At 35.0% G+C, this 22,768-nt stretch overlaps 3 protein-coding genes across 9 annotated transcripts in view; 1 reads left to right on the top strand and 2 right to left on the bottom strand.

The window, feature by feature from the left end:
- Positions 1-385: 385 nt before the first annotated feature.
- LOC118741739 (protein C10-like) lies at positions 386-1,302 on the bottom strand. The gene has a single exon (XM_036473713.1). The coding sequence runs from the start codon at positions 1,133-1,135 to the stop codon at positions 785-787; it is 351 nt and encodes a 116-aa protein (XP_036329606.1). The 5' UTR covers positions 1,136-1,302; the 3' UTR covers positions 386-784.
- A 903-nt stretch (positions 1,303-2,205) lies between these two features.
- On the top strand, positions 2,206-5,037 carry LOC118741202 (FAS-associated factor 2-like). Its single transcript, XM_036473091.1, has 5 exons — positions 2,206-2,710; positions 2,775-3,057; positions 3,144-3,775; positions 3,840-3,983; positions 4,050-5,037. Exons 1-5 carry the CDS (start codon positions 2,591-2,593, stop codon positions 4,245-4,247), a joined length of 1,377 nt encoding a protein of 458 aa, XP_036328984.1. The 5' UTR covers positions 2,206-2,590; the 3' UTR covers positions 4,248-5,037.
- A 5,098-nt stretch (positions 5,038-10,135) lies between these two features.
- The window catches only part of LOC118741199 (multidrug resistance-associated protein 1), a 46,002-nt gene continuing 33,369 nt past the window's right edge, over positions 10,136-22,768 (bottom strand). For 5 of the 7 annotated variants that reach the window (XM_036473082.1, XM_036473084.1, XM_036473085.1 and 2 more), the window contains exons 13-16: positions 14,068-14,285; positions 13,489-13,992; positions 11,570-11,951; positions 10,136-11,489 (exon numbers count right to left, since the gene is read on the bottom strand). In XM_036473082.1, coding sequence (XP_036328975.1) covers positions 11,298-11,489; positions 11,570-11,951; positions 13,489-13,992; positions 14,068-14,285 — 1,296 coding nt within the window. In that variant the 3' untranslated portion in view covers positions 10,136-11,297. Of the gene's footprint in view, positions 11,490-11,569; positions 11,952-13,488; positions 13,993-14,067; positions 14,286-18,124; positions 18,346-22,372; positions 22,594-22,768 lie in introns of all 7 variants that reach the window. The other 2 variants (XM_036473086.1, XM_036473081.1) reach the window with 2 other exon arrangements.

The raw sequence follows: 22,768 nt of genomic DNA, 5'->3' as shown, positions 1-22,768 counted from the left end.
ATTTTGTATATGTATATAATTTTAAAATCTGGCAGCAATTTGAAAATCTGGCAACCAGCAACGCAACTGAAGTTCGATTGCTATCGATAATCGACCCATAAGAAACTATTTTTACTCATAAAGAACTCCTTTTTGGAGATATTTTCAAATCGCTTCAGCTCAGGTAAATCTTAATATTTTTCCGAAATATTTTGGCGAACGTCATCAAATATAATAAATTTTGTAGGACCGGCGGAAAAACCGCACCTTTTTTTGGTGATGCAGTCAAATGTACATACATACATATATAAAATTATTTATTTTCCAACTATAAACATCGTTTATTTATTTTGATTAATGTAGAATTTGCTTGCATTTCAAGAAAAACAATACTGCACAAAACTTATATTTTAGGCATTTAGTTTAAATAGATTTTAGTGCGTTTTACTATAGCAGGATTTGAAATTTTTTTTGGATTGTGATACAAAAGTTTTACAAAACCAATTCACCCTGTCAACTTTTTCAAAATGCATGTATTAATTTCTTGCTGGATATACTCATATTCTGTGTAAATATACTTACATACTTATATCTAATACATAAATGCATTTATATATTATGGATGTGCGCCCACAGTAAAAGCATAAATAGACGGAAGCGTTGATCTGGACTAACTCGGACTTCATCCGGATCAACTGCAGTTCATTCCCGAGTTGATCCGGATCAACGCTTCCATCTGTTTATGCTTTAACACTATTCCTAATACAAATCATATTTCAGTCTTTTGTTAACTAATTTCTTGATCTCATATCAAAATATCATTTGTGGTATTGATAGCTATGGGCGGCAAGTATATGGCTCTTATCTGGCTACGCAATCTTGCAATTTCCACATCCTCACGTTCCATTTCACGCACCAACTGTGAAAATTGTACAAGTCCTTCGCGATTTCCTGGGAATCCATAAGTTTTGATAACATCTGTCTGTAATTGCATAACCAATGGAAATACGTGCTGCATCATTAGTAGCATTTCCTTTCCAGCAGAGGCTTTGGCTTCCGATAGCTTCTTGGAGTTCTCGGGCTGATTCACTGTGCGTATGATTTCTATAAGAATTTGCTTGGCAGTGTCGTTGCTGAAATTCACTAGGTAAGACATCCTGGTTATTATTGGTGTTTAATACTTTATAGTTTTTGGAATTATTTTGAGCAGGCAGTGTAGAATAGCATTTATTTTAGTTTTTATATTTCGTTTACAACAGGTAAAAGTTTATCTAAAGAAATGTCAATGCGGGGGAGCAAACAACGATGCCAACGAATCAGGGCTGCCAGACGTTCGTTTTTGAGTCTAATATCCGTACACGGACAAAAATTGGTCGGTGAAAAATCCGTACTAAATCCGTTGTCTCAAATTTGTTTGGTGAACACAGGAATCGTACTTTTAATAACATCAAATAGCAATAAATCTTCCCACTAGTCATATTTATTGATTGTTTCACAGACAACCTTATTATTTTTCTGACTAGAACATTTTAACAAGCAGTGTGTTCTTAGTTTATGTACCTGTAACAAAACTTTTAAGGTAGGTTGTCGACCCTACCGAGTAACAGTATAATATTTGAAGCGATGATTAAAGTTGGAAAAAAATAAAGGAAATTGAAGTTTTTTTAATTTTACGCAACAAAACCTCCCAACAATCGAAGTATACCAATATATTGTAAATAATGAATAAATAAATAATTTTTAAGCCCTATAAATCCTCTTCTCAAGATTACAATCGAGGGAAAAATAGTCAAGCTGTTAGCATATAACACATCAAGTACGAAAATAACGAATTTTTTAATTTAAGAAATAGGCTTCAGGAACTTTAAAAAATCTATGGGATATGTGTAAAATAGGTAATTTTTTAAAATATGGAAAAACACACAAAAAATCCGTACATCTTGACGGAAAGCTAAAAATCCGTACGTTGAATCCGTTCCGCCATTTTCTCCCCTGCAAATCAGTACTGTACAGAAAAATCCGTAAATTTGGCAAGGCTGCAACTAGGATCATTTGATCATTTCATCATTTTTAAAAGGTGCATTTAATGAACGTATGCAAACGTAAGGAAATTGCTTATGACAACATATCCGCTGCTTCACTTCACTTCACTTACGTAGCGCATGCGACCCTGCGGTAAATGTTTTTACAAATATAATGGCATCTCTGCTGAACTGTCAAATAAGAAAAGTCAGATAAAAAGGAGAATTCATCGTAACTTGAGCCAATTCGCAGCGGTTTTGTTTTATTATTTTAATAAAACTAGGTTTGTCTGGAAAAACAAATTACGGCGTCAACAGTTAATTTTCCGTATACTTTCACTCATAACCAATCACCGAGTGCAAAAAAAGCGGAAGGGCAAATACTATTTGGGAATGCAAATACTGCAACGCTTCATATCGTCGAGGGAACACGACTTTTCCACACCAGCTAAAACAACAACGACGACGGCAAGGTCTACGTTCTTTGCACCGTCCATACGTGTACACGAACAACAAACTACGAATCATCACCTTTGATTTGTTGCCTTTCTGTACTGCTGCGCCCGAAAAATCCAAACTCACACACAGTCATGGAAGACGGACTTACAAATGAACAAACCGAAAAGGTTCTACAGTTCCAAGACATAACAGGCATTGAGGATATGAATATATGTCGGGATGTCTTAATCAGACATCAGTGGGATCTAGAGGTGAAGAATTTTTACAAATAATGCGCTTAGATAAATACCGGTGTTAATTAATTCCACTTTGCAGGTTGCTTTTCAAGAACAAATGAACATACGTGAAGGTATTCCAACAACATATGCTGCCTCGAGAGATGTACGCGCACCTGCTGTCATCGACGATCGCTTTCTGCAACAAATTTTTTCCGCAAATATGCCCGGTGGTCGAGCGGTGCGCGGAACTGGAGGTCCTATCCCGCGGAGCTTTACAGGCTTCATTGGCTACGTGATTAATGTGGTATTTCAGTACTGCTACTCAACATTCGCCAGTGTACTAAATGCGCTACTGAATTTGGGGCGAAACGACGAAAGAAGTATGTACTGTGGTTAAGAGAGAATATTTTAGGCACTTTGTTTCATTTATTTAATTAAATTTATTTTTTACCCCGCTTCATTGTAGTCGTCACCGATCCGGTAGGTGATGTCATGAGCTTTATACGCTCATACAATGAACGCTATCCAGCACACCCGGTCTTCTACCAGGGCACCTACGCGCAAGCACTTAATGATGCCAAACAAGAGTTGCGTTTCTTGCTCATCTACCTGCACAAGGATCCCACAAACAATCCAGATGTGGATTCATTGTGCCGCACTACACTCTCAAACCAATCAGTAATTGATTATGTTAATCGTAATATGCTTTTCTGGGGCTGTGACGTATCCTCGCCAGAGGGTTATAGGGTATCGCACACATTAAATGTGCACGTCTATCCGACGATGATGTTAATAACTCTACGCAACAATCGAATGGTTGTTGTGGGTCGCTTCGAAGGTGATTGCATGCCTGAAGAGTTGATACGCCGCATGCAAACGGTGATATCGGCAAATGAGATATGGCTGAGTCAAGCACGGGCTGATCGTTTAGAACGAAATCTTACACAAACTCTACGCCAGCAGCAAGACGAAGCATATCGGCTTAGTTTACGTGCCGACGAGGAGAAGGAGCGGCTTCGTCAGTTAGAGCGTGATGCTGAACGACAAGCGCAGGAGGCTATTGAACGCGAACGCGCTGAAGAGACACGCCGAAAACAAGTGAGTGATTTGGGAGTATACATATATATTAAAATCTCTAAATTACGAAATATATAACCTTCAGGAAATTGCTCAACTAAAAATTGAGTTGGCCAACAAGGTACCAAATGAACCACCAGCCGGTACAGCGGATACCATCTGTGTAGTATTCAAACTGCCGAACGGCGCACGACTTGAGCGGCGTTTTCTCAATTCCAACTCATTAATTGTAAGTATTTTATTTTTTTATTAAATAAATATGTATCAATGTTAAAATGTTGGCTGTCACCAACAGGATGTGTACAACTATCTGTTCTGTCACCCCTCATCACCTGATGAATTCGAGATAACAACGAATTTCCCTAAACGTGTCCTTTATGCCAGCTCATTCATTAACAATGCCGCCATCAATGGTAATAGCAATGACACAACGTTAGCTGAGGCAGGCCTGAAGCACCGTGAAGTGCTATTTGTCAATGATTTGGAGGCGTAATATTCATAGCAATATTTTATACACCAAGCAACAGCGACAAACCATTAAAACAATCATGGGTCAATGTTTGAACGGATTTCATAGAGTAATAATATCTACATGAATACAATTTTCTTTTAATCATTGACCACGCAAAAACTACACTACTAAAACAATATTATTAAACATCTTGATGTTCCCAAAGTATACGTAAAATGTTTAACAAAAGCAAATGAAGCGCATGTTGCTGGCAGACATTTATCGTGCGCCGTTTTAGATATTATAACAACACTGGATTGTTATTTAATTTATCTGTGTTTACAATTTCGATTAAATTAAGAAGTTATACTTTTTCCTTTGCTTTTAACGTACTTATCATTTACATAAAATTTATGTAGAAAAATAACTGGGACTAATCTACATACATGTGCACATATGTATGTATTTATTGTCGGTATCAATGCAAATGGCCCTATTTAACTTTTTTTAAGTTATTTTGTTAGTAATCTATTAGTTTGTTATCAGTTACAAACCTTATACTAAAATTAAAAGCCATTCCTTTACAAAATATTGATTTCTCTGGATGCATATCCTGTTTTTTTTTTGTCATACAAAATTAAAATTTTGTCAAAAAGGGCATATGGTATTGATTTTACATTTTCTTCTAATTACACTGCATTATTTCTCTCTTTCACTTCAATTAATACAGTCGTAAATAACATTTCATCAAAAAACTGCAAGAAGATTTGTAGAATTAAATATTTACATTTCTATACATAAAAAAAATGAAATACAAAGTAAAACAGTATGTGTGAAACGTATTTGTTAAGCCTATAACATTTGAGTTTACATTTTAGGCTGCTTGCTGGAGCTGCCCCAAGGCACATTTTAGGTAGGTATGTATAAGCTGTGACCTTAAAGCATGTTCACATTCAGCCTCATTGCGTAAGTCGTATATTAGGCAAAATTGAACGACTCGACAACATTGGCATTGTCTACTGTCGTCGAAAACTATGCAGTGCTGCCAAGTTTTTCCCTTTTAATACACTAGTCGAGTCGAAAATTTAGGCAATGACATGCAATTTTCCATACGATTCGACTCTCGAAAAACGACTTGCATTCGACACCACTCTCGCAATGAGGCTGATTATTATAACTTAGAAATAAAACATTTTCTTGCCACCATCCCAATTTGTCTGCGCCCACTGTAGCTTCGAGACCGTCAATGCAGTGCTAAAAGCGCGCGGTACACCTGCTACACACGCACTTCATATACCAGAGAACGCCAAGCAGTGATGGAAAAGTAGATACACTTGGGCTTTTTTCAATAGTTTGAATGTACTTTCGGTACAAGACTCAACTTAGATACATTTTCAATGCAGCCAAATTATTTTAATATTATACGAACCAAGCACAGAGATATAATTTTGAGGTTGGGTTTTATAAGAACGCTCATATAGTTTATGATTCAATCTCGTCGCTAGTCATCGCGTAGGCGAACCACAGACCTTGCGCAGATTTGTTCTCTTAACGGCAACAAAAGGCTTATCTTTATCAGGTACGTTTTTGTTGTAACAGCATACAAATTCTTCAAGAACTTTTCGGGAATCAGCTGAGGGGGAAAAAACCTGGCCAAATATAAATCTGGGTCTTTTCGGTTATGTAGGCGCGACTGTCGCGGCAGGCATCGTCCACGTTGCTGCATTATATATCTTGTACTTATATATAAAGGATTTAAAAAGCATTGATTTCCACCGAAAAGATCACCGCATTGCAGCGAACCCATATCACCCCCTCTTCACGGTAGTTTTTCTTCGTAAAAGAATATTTACAACTTTGAGATATAAGCAACCCACAGTGATTTGGCTTTCCAATGAGCTGGTACTCTTTGTTTATTTCAAGGAGGTAGTTTGTCTTTTCTTAATTCACCGCTGGATCAATCCTTTTGTTTCCTTAAAGCATTTAAAGGCCGAAAAAGCATCCTGAACAGCTAAGGCCATTTTTGGGGACATGACGAGACCAAACGAATACAAGTTTCTGGTTTGTGTAGAAGCTTTCGTCACGGAAATGGTTCAGAAACGTGATTTAGTGGACTTAAGGTGGAAATCGGCAAGATACTTAGATATATAAAAAAGATAAAATAAAACATAATTTGGCCCTACCTAGATTTTTGCCCTTTTGAACAGATCATATTAGTTTAATGCAGATTCCAAAATTAGCTAATGCATCGTGGGGGCAATTTCTCCTCATATTTTCACACTTTCAATTGGATTTTGTGAGATGTGAAATATGTAGTATTTGGTATTCACTATGGGATACAATTTTCTACTCAAATTAGGTACAATTTGCAATTTAAACTTCCATCGCTGATTCACAGTACTCGTATTATGTATGCATGAATGTGTGTGTACGCGCCAGCCAATGCAGCGCCACCATTGGCTGAGCAGAAATTCCCAGCGTTTCCAAACGAAACAATCGAACAAAGAAATGGCATATGCGACTTGCTAAGCATGCTCGGCGCCTGATACCATGTGGAACAATAGACGTGCTCGACGGTTGAAATGCGGTTTTGGCAACGCCGATTGGTTGCCGTCGTCGCGGTCAGCAAAGCAGTTCAGTCGGCAGCACATTGTATAAACGGAAAAGGCAATAGAAGAAATGCGACAGAGAGATAACATACAGCCATCCGTCGCCGTCAACCAAGAAGCTAGCGGCCAGTGTTGCCATTTTGTACTTTTGGAGCTAGATTATTTAGCTCTATTTTTCCATTTAGTTTCGAAAATTGGGCTTTGGCTCCTAGCTTTTTTTTTAACTCTTTTCAAAATTATCTAGCTCTTTTTTAGCTCCAGAAAATTTTAGTTGTGCTTGGTAATATATTTAAATTCCAAATCTGTCATTGTACAAGTGTTGACAACAATTTATTTGGTTATGGCGACCTCAGGCTATTTTCGATAGCTTCATCTTATTCTATTTTATTTAGTTCATTGTCTATTTTATATAAGTATGTGCATGCCTATAAGTATTATAACGAATTCGAAATATATGCACCTTATTTTGGTTTTGAAAGTTTTTTTTTCAGCACTTTAACTTACAAAATTCGTTGCTTTTATAAAAATTTCGGAAAATGTAAAAACAACCTTACGTCAATAAATGTTCAACATAAAAAAAACTAGCTCTTCATTTTAGCTACTATTAGTATTATTTAGCCCTTTTAGCTCTTTTTTCGGCCGTTTTAGCTCCAAACGAAATTGTTCTCTGGCAACACTGCTAGCGGCGGAAAAAAGTGGTCGGCTACATACATACATATGTACATACATCCATGAACACAAACATAAATATCCCACCAGGAAAATACCGCACCGTACCAGGTCCATGTTCCATGTTTTCTTTGTTTTTAGTACCAAAGTTGTCATCGTGACCAATTACACGATGGTACAAAAAAGAAGTCATGAAATACACCCGAAATAAAACCTAGTGTAGGTTGTAGCTATGGTCGAGCACAACATGGCAATAGGTTCCGTATATATCCTGAACCCTCCATTGTTATACCCGAGCGCACTTGTACCCAATAACTTTGTTCACATGTGTACATTATAACTTTGTTCTCATTACGGTTGTTTGTAACAAATGCTTACATAAACGATTAGAATGAAAAAAGAAACCGATTAAGGGGTGACTGTCGGTCCGTCCGTCTGTGCACACGATAACTCGAGTAAAAATTTAGATATCTTAACGAAACTTGGTATGTGTACTCCCTTTCAGTGTAGGACGGATGGTATTAACACGTTGGCTGCCAAAGCCTTTTTAGAATTTTGATCGTTCAGTAGCAATGTCATTTAACAATTTTGGTCACCTGAGGCCAACAATTTATTTTTGTTCTTTTTTGTTTCTTAGTGCTTAAAATAAGTTTTGATTACTCGCGACTTTATTTGGGGCCACGTCGCACGAAAATCTGCGACAGTAATTTTTTGCAGTTTTTGAGTTGTATTTGATATTTTTGTTTTATTTTACTTAGTTTTCCAATTTCGCGTCCACGAAAATGTGCAACAGTATTTTTTTTTTGTAGCTTTTGCGTTGTGTTTGAGTTATTATTAATTTTGATAAATTTAAGAATTAATTAATTTATTTAATTATGATTTATTTAAGAATTAATTTTGATAAATTTACATTTTAATTGCATTGTTTTTGCACTGATCTCCATTAACAAATAGAATTTTTAATTTTAAGTTTATTGTTTTTCTACTGATCTCCAAATTGAATTTCTAATTTTAAGTTTATTGTTTTTCTACTGATCTCCATTTGAATTTACTTACATATATATTTTAGTATTTTTTTGCTCATAAATGAATTGATTTTTAAAAGAATTAATAAAAAGACAAATTTAAATTTCCAACTTTTTTAATATCCAAAAAATTGCCATTCAAAATACACAGCGGCCATGGGAAATACACCAAAATGTTCACCAAAGGCCAGAGAATCCAAATTCCATGTAAAATTCCATATTAAAAAGTACGAAAATGTGCGACGTGGCCTCAGGGTAACATCTGGGTGTCGCATGAAAACGTGCGACGTGGTAGCCAACGTGTTAAAAATGGGTAAAATCGGACAATAACCAAGCCTACCTCCCATATAACGGTAGATTTCAGAAATACGAAAACAGCGATATTTTAGTAACTACAACAGCTTATTTACTCTAAATTGATATTTACAATGATTTTCAGACGAAAAAAATAATAAAATTATAAATTTTTGGAAAATGGGCGTATGATTACATGTGTATATCTCGGTAACCGCTCCACCAATTTCTCCCAAACTTGGCATGGTTGTGGGCCTTGGTAAAGCATACCAGACGGCTTGAAAATTTTTAAAATCGGACAATAACCACGCCCACATCCCATATAACGGTAATTTAGAGAAATACGAAATCTTCGATACGTCAGTAAATACTGAAGCTAATTTATTTCAAATTGATGTTTGCAATAATTCTTTAGCAAAAAATACGTTTGTGACAAAATTTTGGAAAATAGGCGTGGTACCGCTCACTTATGACCACATATATGTATCTCGGTAACCGTTCGATGAATTTGTACCAAACTCTGTGTGATTATTGTACATAAAATCAAAACGCTTAAAATTATTGAAATCGGACTAAAATTACGCCCACTTTTTATATAACGGTAAATTTCAGAAATGCTTGAAACTTCGATATTACGAAATTTAAGGACACTACAAATTTGCAATCGGTCTGAAATGTGCATAACTTTTTTTTAGTACAGTGATTACGGGGCACATTCCATGGGGACAACATATCTTCACCATAGGCATCATCGACGATCTACAGTGAAACTCTGAAATCAGTTATTAGGGTGTTACAGACGCGGGCATCACAAGGCATCTATACGAACTGACGGACGAAGTCAAGAGGTTCATAAAACAACCACTGGACTCTACAGCTAACCGACGGAATTCACAGGCAGTCGGTCTCGACCAACACCGACTCCCGATTGTCCGAATGCCCTTTTGGAAACATCGCCACCTGACGTGGAGGAGAGAGAGCTTCGTCTGCACCGGGAGACTCGCACCACCATAGGCTCACTTCGCTCTGGCAGAACATTAGAACATTTTCTCTGCCGCTGTCCGTCCTTTGCCTGACTTAGATGGTATATAAAAGAAGTAATACAAACATACATTCATACTGCAAATTGTACCGTTTTGCAGATACAATAAAATAAAACTCCTATCAGCTTTTAGTTATGTATGTAGTATATATACAAATAAAAATAAATATTTTAAAAAATGATTGGTACATTTTTAAATAACTCGCTTTATTCTCATTGTAATTTGCAATAATACAAAAAGGATATTTAATGTTATTCTTACAGCGTTGACATTCTAATGTATAGTTAAAAAATTGTACATCTAATTTAGTTCCATGATGCTAAGTATCAGAAGGCCCGTCGCATTAAATTAAGTTGTTAAGATTTTACAAAATTCTTAGTTTTTCTTGTTTGTTTTTTTTTTTGTTTTTATCAATAATGAACATTATTAAGGTGTTTATATTTATGTAAATTGCTAAGTTTACAATAGTAATATGCACTCTTGATTCACATGCATGTCTTAGCGATATACATACATTTTCTTTTTGTTTAAATACGAAACATAATTTAAGACAATAAAATAACCGCATTACACTCTTCACACTTATGCTAATACAAAACAAAAAAAAAAACAAAAAAATGCAAAACAAACTGAAAACTTGTTGGTTAAAAAATTATTACATCATAAACGCATTTGCAAAGTTAACATTAGGCCTTATGTATATACAACAGACGAATGAGGCAACATAGTTAATTTTCTGCCTTTATACATACATACATATCTGCTTCAATGGTGCAACGTGAGGTAGATTTAGAAACTGAAATTTAGCTACATCAGTTATCACAATCGATTATTTATTTGTTTGAAATCGGCTTCTCATTGTAACTCCGTACACTTGAACAAGTAGGAGAAATAAAATATTATATTAAATTAATTGTAAAAAAAAAAATTAAAACAGCAAAAAAAATGCACACTCGAAACAATGCATACGTTGATAACTCAAGCATTAACTGTAACTGGCCGTATTTCATTGAGTGTATGTTTGTGATTGTGTTACATTGAACGAAACGATTGTTTAAGTAGTTATATTTAAGTATGTACATTTAAATGTACATATGTACTATGATAACAGCGCAATACATAAGAGATTTAAGATGCAAAAATTATAAAAAACAAAATCGTACAACTAATTATGTGCATGTAACAAACAAAAAGTAAATAAAAGCAATAAAGCGCAAACATTGACTTTTTATGTCTACATAAGTACTCGAAACATTACTAAATGGTGTTAGTGTAAATATGTTGTTTATTAGTAATTGCTCTGCTTTAACGGCGCTTTATATGTGTGTTTGCTTTTGCTCTTACAAATAAGTACTATACTGACACATTCAATAATGTTAACTTAGCTTAGCACATAAACTGTGCATAACTGCATAAACCAAAGTAACTATATGCATTTATTATTATACAAAATTACACTAGATTGGCATCCTTTGCCATACTGTAGAATGCCGAATGCGGATTATCAAGTAGTTCTGTGGGCGAAGCAAATTCAGTAATTTCACCCTTATTCAGCACAATAACCTTATCGGAGTCTAATATTGTATTCAAACGGTGGGCAATTGTTAGCACAGTACAATCCTTGAATTCTGAACGGATTGTTTTCTGTGTGTGGTACGCAATGAAAATAAAAAAAGGAAAACATTAATAATTTGTACCGTTCAAATCAACAAATTTCGGCTTACCTGAATTAAGTCATCAGTTTCTAAATCGACAGCGGCTGTCGCTTCGTCCAACACTAATACTTTTGTTTTACGCAATAGCGCACGCGCCAAACAGACAAGCTGCCTCTGTCCTACCGATAAATTTTCACCACCTTCACTAATCTCATGATTCAAGCCGGCGGGTAATGATTTCACAAACGCTTTCAAATGTGACAGCTCCAACGCTTTCCACAGTTCATCGTCCGACTTTACTTCGAATGGATCTAAGTTAATGCGCAGTGTTCCGGAGAACAGTACTGGATCCTGAGGTATAATTGTGAGTCGTGAGCGTAGCATATGCAAACCCAAGGTTGCAATATCAATGCCATCAATGAGAATGCGTCCACCAGCGGCCTCGATAATTCTGCAAGGATAAATAAAAAATTCAATAGAACAAACAACCAAATGCTTTGCACGCTATTGCCCTGCTTTCAGGTTTATTTTCCTATACTGCGGTTTGATCGAGAGGACGTGTAAGTTTTTAGGGTCCTGCTTATTGGGAGTGAGTCGCAATTCAGTCGAATTATTTTGTCATTTCACGAACAAAAAACCAAAAATACGTAGAGAATCAAACGTAAGGTGAAAATGTGCGTACAGAGCTGTCCAGAATTGGAACGATACGTTTGCCGTCTTTTTATCAAGCAGTAGAAAGTTTGCAACTAACGCCCAGCCAAACGTTTGGAAGGACACTGGTGGCTCCGCTGGAGAGCGTGCGCATCGGCAGGTCTCAGTATAGCTAAGAGCCTAAATTGACATGCGCAGGTCAACTTGGGAGATCAAAATTGGATCCATCGTGCCGCCTACCCCGTTGAACAAATAATATTCAAGGAAATCGCCGGGGTTGACCGCGGATAGGCAGGCAGCGATATCTATTCACTGACACTGCGACTTCACACAGGGGGTGAAGTAACTGACATATCGGGACGGAATGGCTGATGACAGGCCAAGAGCACGATATTTCCTGTTGCCGATATAGGCGAAACCAATTTTTTTTTTTGTATAGTGCGGACATATAATAGGAGTCACTAGAACCACCCAATAGGCCGGCGATGAGAATGCGATGACAGCAATGCATTTCTTCGAAGGCACATCATCCGACCCCAGTACTGGTATCCTTTTCTTTCAACTACCCATCGCCTTCGTTAAATATGGCGAATACATTTGACCTTGGATTCGTGTCCTACAAGTGATTCTGGAACTCTCCATTGTTCTCTAGAAGACAGAATGATGCCATATGCCGTGTTTAACTACAAAGTAGACTTCTGGCAAAGTTGATTATTTAGAGCCCCTATAAACGGCTATTACTGGGAAATCTGTCCTAATAATCATCTAAAACTACATATTTAGCCTGCCTAGCGCTGAGGACCTCGATTCTATGCTCCTACACCACCAAACTAAACCCGCTAGCTAGTGTTATTAAACCCGATTATGCCAAAAGTACAAAGCTGCTTTCAGAAAACTTCTTTTCTAAAAACTTCAGCTTCACACGAATCTTCCACCTCACTTTCCCGATTAAAATGCATGTATTATAGTATGAAAATCCGGCATAATGATCATTTTAATGCCTGGAGGAGTGCAATGGTGTATAGTCGTTGTTCTGGGTTGCAACGTGCGCGCAACGCATGCGCGAAATGCGGTAACCGATCCGAGTAGAGCCTTGGGTCATTGAAGAAAAAGAGTGAGCTTCGGTGAGGCCACTCCGACTTATTCGGTTTAGGGGCTCGCTAAAGTCTGCAGGGTCTGTTCATCCGTATGTGCGACTGTATGTGTTTTAAATTTATTTTTTTGTTCCTTGTCGCACGGTGTCAATAAATAATTATTTCTTTTTATAAAATTAATACCCTTTTTAGTCCGCAAAATTTAAAATTTAAAATTCAATTTTTTATTTTTGCTTTACTCACCTGAACAGAGACAGCGTCAAACTCGATTTGCCAGCACCTGTACGACCCACAATACCGACTTTCTCACCACCAGCAATGGTGAAACTAACGCCATGCAAAACCAAATCCAAACCCTCACGATAGCGTACTTTGAAATTATCAAACACAACTTGACCCTCGACTGGCCAATCACGTGGCACTTTCGAGTTCTCCAGCTCCCAAGGCGCTTCTTGTTTGGTTTCACCATACTCCTTAATACGTTCCACAGCCACAATATTTGTCTCAATATCGGATGTCATACGCACCAACCAATTGAGTGTTTGTGTCACTTGCAAGGCATAACTGACGGATAGACCAACTAGACCGGGATTCGATTGGCCACCCAATACGGCGAATAAAGCAGCGAATAGAATGATTAAATTGCCAACCATTTCCAGGCGTATGGCAAGCCAACGATTCGCTATCAATGATGGATATTTGCAGACCTGATTTTTGTCCACACGATTATCGGATTCATCGATAAAGCTAAAAAAAAAAATGGGTGGGTGAAGAATTAATTTCTTAGAGCAAGTGTTCATATTTTTTGGTATATTTACTTACCGATCTTGCACCATGTAGGCGCGTATGGTTGTCACACCCGTAATTGTTTCACTGAAATGTGTATAAATTGGCGAACGCGAGACTGATTCCAAACGCATCAGTTGGCGTGATGTGGCGACATAGAAGCGTTGCGCAAAGTAATACAGCAATGCAATGGGCACAATGACTGCCAAGAAAATCGGCGTGGACATGCTTATGACCACAATGGTGGCTAAGACCTTTACGCAGCGTTTGTGTAATAAAATGCAGCGCAAATTTTTGGAAATTAAAGGATAGACAATAATAAAGAAATACATATGTTAATAAAGTTTTAGGAAAATATGGTTTCAAAAATATGTTAGAATTTTAAAAATGATGTTAACAATGAACGAAATTATAGTTATAAATTGTGGATTGTTTAGTAAATAAGAGAAAAATGCCATTACTTGATTTAATAATTCTCGCGTAAACATAAACAAAAATTTTGTTTTGATTAATTTATACATATTTTTCGTTTATGCGCTTGTTTTCTTTTTTGTTTGCACAACTAGATGATAAAAATGTATAAATAGGTAAAAAAATAAAAATGGCATGAAATTGTAAGTCTGTCTATTGATAAAGTATCGAGCTTTTGGCATTCAAATTGCCTTCGGTTTTTTTTTTTAGTTTAAATTTTTTGCTTTACAATTTCGAAAAGGTGTAGCAATTTGAGAAAAATCTAAAATTTTTTACATAGCACACAACGATTAATATTTAAATTACCAGGTTTTTTAACCAACGCTGTAGGTATAATTTGGAAAATGTTTCAAAGAATATTGAGGTAAAAAAAATAAAGAAAAGGACCTTACTTCAAGGTTTAGACTTAACTTGGCAGCTCTGCACGTAATACTAACATGCAGCAAAGTAAAAAAACAAAAAAACATTGTATGCAACTTATAATAAAACATACCTAATATAGTTCTTCATAATTATAAACTAAAACTAAGTATAATACATTCAGAACCCCTCAAATTTTAAACCTTGCACTTTCAAAGACCTTAACAAAAACATTACATCATGAGTGGCAGATCCTAATCGATTTTTTAATCAATGACGCCTAAGGTTTTATTGTAGTAATGCTGAATTTCCACTGAGCATTAAATGATAAACTTGGGCATTAAAAAATTTTTGTGTTATTACGTTAATAAGAATAGTCTTATGCTGGATTTCCACTAGGCATAAAATGACAGAAATTTAATTGACAAACAGGGGCATTAAAAAATATTCTTGTCATTACTTAAAAAAATAGTCATTAAATTCGTTTCCACATGACATTTTTTAATGCCTCCCATTTTTTGTCATTTCAATGCCTGGTGGAAATGCGGCATAATCATGTCAATACGTAAAAAAAAAGTCATTTCCACATGGCATTTTTTTAAATTCCACCAATTTTTTTTAATTTCAATGCCTAGTAGATATTCGAAATGGTGCCATTTAAAAAATGCCATGGGACTATATTTTGACACGACTAATTTTTAATGTTGAACTTTGTAATTACAATTTTTGCCATTTAATGCCTGGTGGAAATCCAGCATTACATTGAGAAAATTTGTCATTAAATTTATTTCCTCACGACAATTTTTAAACGGCACATATTTTTCGTCGTCATTTCAATGCCTAGTGGAAATTCGCCATTAGAGTTTCTTCCACATGGCACTTTTTAAATGGCTCAAATTTTTTTGTCATTTCAATGCCGATTTTCCAACGTAATGACGTCAAAAAATTACAAGGCCCAAAAAAATTCCCACAACTGATTGTGGCACAACCAGTGACTATCGGTTCTTATATGATTGTTCCTTATAATCAAAATATGTCCTATTGGCTCTATTTTTTAGATATTTGCCAAAAAACGGATTTTTGCATTTTTTTTTTTAACTTTTGTAGGATGATATATCTGTGGAATATAATCTTTTGACCTTTTGGTCATACACCCCATTATACTCATTTGATGAAGATTAAATTACACCTTTAATCAAATCTGAACATGTCTTTTATGTTTCCGTTGTTAACAATGAAAACATTTTGAAAAAATTAGTAAGGATGTGATAAAAAAAATAAGAGGATATTTCAGATTGCATTCGCAACATTTTTTTTTTATTAAGAAAAATATACTTTTGTGGTATTAGGGCAGCATTTAAGCTTTATTTTTCTGCTGTTTTGAAAACTCCTCGAAAAATGTGAAAAATCAGTTTTTTTTTGATTTTTTTGATCCGAAATATCTTGAAAACTAGAGCCTGTTGAATAATTAAAGTAACAGGATTCCTAACCTATGACAAACAATTTATTAGTACTTATGTATGTATATGTATACGTGTTTATACGAGGCCTGCTCCATATACATAGATACATATGTATTTTGCCTAAAAGATTTTCTAATTTGATGTCACTATTGCAAAACCTGATATTTTTCACCCCACTCGCACTCAAAACGTTTTGGCATGCCGACATTTGTGTGTTTCAAAGAGACTTGAAATACGAAAACTTTTCGTGCGTTTAAATCGAAAACAGTACTTCGATTGACTTAAATACCAAATTCGACCTGGGGAAATTTGCTCCCACACACTTGTTACTTGTTCTTCGCCATATAAAAGGACGGGCATGATGAGAGATTATAGAGCGTGATTTTCGTTCGTCGAGAGAGGGCTCTGCTTTTCAATTGCCTACCGAGCCCAAAGTAGCACCTGTTGGCAAGAGTTATTCTTCGCTTGATCTCCAGGCTGACGTTGTTGGTGGTGTTTATGCGGGATCCTAGGTAGACAGGGTACTTCACTACTTCAAAGTTATATCTGCCAACAGTGACGTGTATCCCGAAACGCGTGGAATCTTTATATGTTGCCAGGAGGTACTTTGTTTTTCCCTCCCGCCCACCGCTAGACCAACTTCTTTAGCTTCTTTTTCTAAACTGGAAAATGCTGCGGTTACGTCCCTTTGTTTCAGTACGATATCGATATCATCTGCATACGCCAGCAGCATCGTTTGTCATAAATGGTGCCGCTGCAATTCAGATTGGCAGCTTGGCAGCCATATATACAGTGGTCAAAAAATTATAGCCGAAACCCCTTTTGCCAAGTTCTAACGCATGACTTTTGTTGTTATTGAACTTTTGTTATTTTTTTTTTTATAAAAATATAGTTCTTTCTTTAACAAAACTCGTGTAAATCCAAGTTTCCAAATTTGTGCAATATTAAAAAAAAATCAACAAACTTTCATACAAATTTCGAACATTTTAAAAATTCTAAAAAATCAATCGAAATTTTTAGCCATTTGAAACTTGTAGTTTAAATATTCTACTAGAATTCAATGGGCTACAAAACTGCATACTCAGAATTTAATTAAAAACCTCGAAATTTTAACGAAAATTTGTTGATTATTTTTTTTTTAATTGCAAATATTATTATATTTTTTTTTGTCTGTGTGAAATATTTTATTTTTATCAGTATTTTTCTTTTAATCAAAATATGTTGAAGTAAAAATGAAACTAAAAAACAATTTTGCCAGAACCCGATTCGATTTGATTTGAGACAAACATTGACAAAACTGGCTGATGTATGGTGTGGTTTCAATATAAGCAATAATGCTTGGTCTTTCTCTGGTACCAATTCTGAATAGCGCATAGCCATTTGTTTGCCAGACGGTCTTTGGTAAAATTCGTAAAACGAAGAAATATAGCTCGCTCTTCCCCAAGACACGCCCTGCGAGCCATTAAACATCAAACTGTTGGGTCATCTGCGGCACAGCTCTAATTTGCCACCAAATGACGTTTTCGACGTTTTTTGAATACGTAGTTCAAAGGCTTTGTTTTGAAGAATATTTTGAAAAAACTAAAACTAATTTGGAGTGCAAAAATTCGTAAATTCTTAGGCGAAATACATATGGAGCAGTCCCCGTACTACTTACAATTTGTTTTTAATTCTCAACTACGTAATTAACAAGCAAACACGAAACCATTGCAAACTGTTCAAATTCGAACTGATTTAGTGTTTTTTTTTTATTTTTATTTTTATTTTTTAACTAACTAAATAATGTTTCTTAGTCATACCTGAAAAAAGCACCAAAGGCAATCATCAACTAATTGTGGTAATTTTGTATCAAGGACATCAATATCTTTTGAAAATCTCGACAATATACGACCCAGTGGTGTTGTGTCGAAAAAGCTCAGTTCAACACGTAGTATATTGGTTAAGAGTAACAAATGGATTACCGTTGCCGCTCTCAAAGCACCCAAATAGGGAGCGCAAGTCATTATGTATGATAGTAGTGCTGCAAACAAGTTACCAGAGGAAATGAGGGAAGTAGTAGTAGCAGACACATACTTAGTTTATTTATGAAAAACATTCTTCCGAGAATAAATATGTAGTTAATGTAGAGAACAGTAACCGCTAAGTAACTACTACATAGTATGTATAGCATCTCATCAAATAAGTACATGTACTTTGGAAGTTGACTGAGAAAACGTGTACGTATCACAATAATTTACCATAACAATTTTTGGATGCAAGTAATGTATATGTCTTTATAAAATTTAGTACTCAAACCGCCAATACATATCTACTGAATTCTCTGATTGCATACTTTAACCACTTTTTTGTATTCAAGTGAAAGCGAAAAGTTTTATCTCAAATTGCTACGGATTGAAAATGAGGAAAGTTTTTCTAACGAATACGCTTATATGTACATATGTACATTAGACCGTGCCACCTTCCAAGCAAACAGAAAAATTTCGCCATACACCTCCGAGTCTAAATTATTTTTTTAATGCCATTTTAAATTTTTCTTTTTTTTTACAATGGTTCTTATGGAATAATCGAAGGACTTAACTTTTGATGAGCTTAATTTACTTAGGGAGATACGTTAGGGTGATAGGAATTAAGATCTGGTTAGTAAGTACTAGAACGGAGAACTTGAGGTCAAAAAAATCTCCTCCTTTAAGATCCGACTGTAAATGCTGAAGATATGACGAAAAATGTAAAAAGGTGAACCCTACGTTCGGCAAAAAAAAAAAAAATCGAAATACTTCCCTAGCAAAAGTTCAATAATTTTTAGCGAGCTTTAATTTACTGACATTAGGGAGGGAGTACCAGAACAGGATATTTGAGGCCAATGAACTTTGGTACAAAAAAATTGTCTCCCCGAGACAAGAACATCAAAATATATCATGTTTTAGGACTCGAGTGTAAATGCCGAAGACATATAAAACAAAAAATGTAACAAGTAATTTTTAAACAAAAACAAAACCGACTTCAATTTTTATATAAAAAATTAAGATTATCATTAATTTCTTCATGATATGATGATCGGATTTAAACCAAATTAATATGGGACCACCTGTGAGCTAACACCTTTCTTTTAAAAAATTATAGAAATCGGTTCAAAGTTATGTGGTAACATACATAAAAAAAAAGTATATTCCGACGAATTGATAACATTTCTCCTGTTTGTGAAGTCGGTTAAAAAGGCAATCACAACGTTCGACAAAAAAAAAATAATGGTTTTTGGAAATTGCCTTACAAAAATACATATCTGGTTTAGACTCAGTGGTGTACACGGCGCATGCTTTTATCCGGTACGGTCTAATGTACAGCTAAGTGTGCAAAACTACCTAAAAAAATATTAATGCTGATAATGCGAATGACTTGAGGTTAGGTTGAGAACCTAATGTTCAATCCAATCTCTCCAATCTTCCAGTTTAAAATTTTCACAAAGGATGGACATTTTTTGACGTTAGTTTGGGTATGTTTCGAAATAATTTCAAACGCATATGAGTAGATTATTTACTTTTGTACCATCTCAAGACAATGAATAGTTAATTTTTCTTGGAACGCCAATTTATTCGCCCACATCTGAAGTAGGTAGATCTGTACTATATACATACACATATGTATTTCTCCATAGCCTTGAACATACCCTAAATAATTGCGATATGGCAACTCTTAAATTTTGTGGTAACAATACATCCAATATGTAAATGTCATTCGTCATGCGATCAAGTATGCGTCCTTTGGGTTTTATATCGAAAAATTCTTGTGGTGCGCGTATGATTTGCATAAAAAGTATAACAAATATTTTCTGCGAACCCAATAATGCACCCAATTCAATAGCCATAGCAGCGCCAATATAGGTTAGCACTATTTGGATATAATAAGTAGGTAATTACATACATACATACATATAGTATATCCGTGTTACATAGTAGATATAAATAATGCAATTTCGATTGTTAGTCAATATACATACATATGTACATACACGAATTTTTACAACAAAGCAACCGGCTTTTTATCATCCGATAAACTTATCGATCGCTTGTCAAAAACAAATGATAACTTATTCTACGTTAGAGCGCCTAGGGAGGGAGTAAGTAGTTAGTCATTGAGTAGGGAAACATAAATTTTACATTTTATGAAATATTAATGTAGGAAGGTGGCTTTAACAATTAGTTAGATAATAAATTTAGAGCGCATAACAGTATTTTTAATTTTACAGAAAAAAATCCAGCATAAATCGCTTACAACTCGCACACAAAAACTAAAGTAGCTAGACAAGCATCTAATGGGTAGGAAGAGCACAAAAAAGCGAGTTTTCCTTAGTACTAATTAAACCTTTAATAGATTCCTACCTCGACTTATGAGTAGACTTAAAAATTCATATTACATAACCATGGGGAGGACATCTCTTCAAATCGACAAGATGTCTATATATTCTTGTCAGTGTTCATTAGGCTGGGTCGATTTTGTATGGGGAAAAATAATATATTTTCACTATTACCAACGCATTTGGGAAAAAATTTATTTTCGACCCGCCTTAGTATTCCAATTTACACACGAAAGAAAATTAATAACCGAATATAATACACCTGAATACTATTAAATACGTAAATTTTTCAAGTGTCCTCCCCTAAAGTTTGCAAACTGTAGTGGCCGTTTAAAAAGTCAAAATTATCGAATATAAAGCATAACATTAAGGTATGACAAAATTTTAAAGAAAAACAAAAAATAGTCAAGAAGATGTATTCCTTTTTCAAATAAAGAACCGCCCTTATAGTGTTGGTGGTCCCAAGCGAACTTCTTAGGATAATAGCAATCAGAAATGTTCTGAAATTCGTACGATTTTCGATCACGCAAAAATCGCTTAACGGATTGGAATGAAATTTGGCACGTAAATAGCTTATTGTCCGGATTTAAAGATAGGATATTTTAAGTGAATCAGGCACAGATCTATCCGAAGCTCCTTTAACAGTTTTCATGTAAAGTATTCATTATTTACAATACATTTCTTACAAATCGCATAGATTTTGGATCATATGCTCTTCAGAACATTCCTGATGATAAACATTAGGGCGTACCGAAAACCAAACATACATTCCTACTTATATAAATTTTTAAGCTCAAATGTATAAAATTATATTAGGACCAAGGAAAGTTGTGCCTACATATGTATCTAGATTTTTTTTTTTTTAATATCCAGATTCGAATATCTTATTAAAAAATCCGAATATCCGGCTACCGAGATAACAAATGGATATAATGGATAATAACAGCATATCTGGATTTTGTCCGTTATACCAATATCCAGATATTCGGATACATGGATAGTCCTAGTCCTAATGACCTACACATATCTTTTGTAAACTCTGTGCAAATTATTTTTTAAACTCTGTGCAAACTAAGCATAAACCTTATCTGCAAACAACCCTTTCAAGTATTTAAAAATAAAATAAATGTAAATATTTATTACACTAGGGCTGTTCAGGATTTTAGTATCAACTTTATGTACGCAGGTATGAATAAAAATCAAAACTGTATTTGGTAAAGTTTGACAACTATTCGGAAACAACAACAACCAAAAAGGAAAGTGTTTAAAGACTTAAAATTATTTATATCACTTATAATAATTATAAAAAAACTTTTATAATGCATATAAGCCTCAAAATAATAGTTATAGATGACTCAAAAATTGTGTATAATAATTCTTAATTTTTTTGTCATTTAAATGCCTAGTGAAAATTCGGCATTATAATATAATAAAACTAAAACTAATAACGTTGCCATAAGCATAATTAAAAAAAGTTCACTAGCTCCAAAAAAGGCAATCAACGTTTAAATATTCAACTCATTACACAATTAACGATGCCGCTGGTTTCATCTAAACAATAAAACAATATATAAATAAATAAAAAAAATTATGCGCCAAAAAAGAAGTTGTGCTAAAATTCACATTCCGATGTACTCGTAAAAGTAAAAAAAAAAATGTGTGGAGCTGCTTAACAATAATTTAAGTATTTATGTACCTGAAACATAGTCGACATAAATATACGCGTATTAAGTGGCATTATCGTGTCTAAAGTGTGCACATCACTTGTGCACCGATCTAAAATTCGCCCACTGGGCGTTGTATCGAAAAATGCCGATGGCAAGTGCAAGAGATTACTGTAAAGCTCATGAGAAATTCGCAAGGATGCATGTATGGTGGCCATAGCTATAGCCAAAGAAGCGCCATAACTGCAAAGGCCTGTACGGATGAGATATTTATGATCGTAAATTTTTAAATACAGTGCATAGTTAGATTACTAAAAAGTCCAATACTCTTTATCCACGCGCTGCTGCAAGTATAGTAAAATCATTGTGGAACAGCAAATGATTATGATTGTAAGATCATGAATGGAGCGGAAAATTATGAGAGATTT

Source organism: Rhagoletis pomonella, unplaced genomic scaffold (assembly GCF_013731165.1).
Source record: "Rhagoletis pomonella isolate Grant_MI unplaced genomic scaffold, Rhpom_1.0 Rhpom_scaffold_00006, whole genome shotgun sequence".
NCBI classification, from domain to species: domain Eukaryota; kingdom Metazoa; phylum Arthropoda; class Insecta; order Diptera; family Tephritidae; genus Rhagoletis; species Rhagoletis pomonella.
This window is presented reverse-complemented; position numbering and strand designations above follow the sequence as displayed.

Coding starts and splice junctions, on each gene's coding strand:
- LOC118741739 (XM_036473713.1), bottom strand. CDS start 1,135: ATGTCTTACCTAGTGAATTTCAGCAACGACACTGCCAAGCAAATTCTT.
- LOC118741202 (XM_036473091.1), top strand. CDS start 2,591: ATGGAAGACGGACTTACAAATGAACAAACCGAAAAGGTTCTACAGTTC. Junction 3,058..3,143: donor GGGGCGAAACGACGAAAGAA/GTATGTACTGTG, acceptor GCTTCATTGTAG/TCGTCACCGATCCGGTAGGT. Junction 3,776..3,839: donor AAGAGACACGCCGAAAACAA/GTGAGTGATTTG, acceptor TATAACCTTCAG/GAAATTGCTCAACTAAAAAT.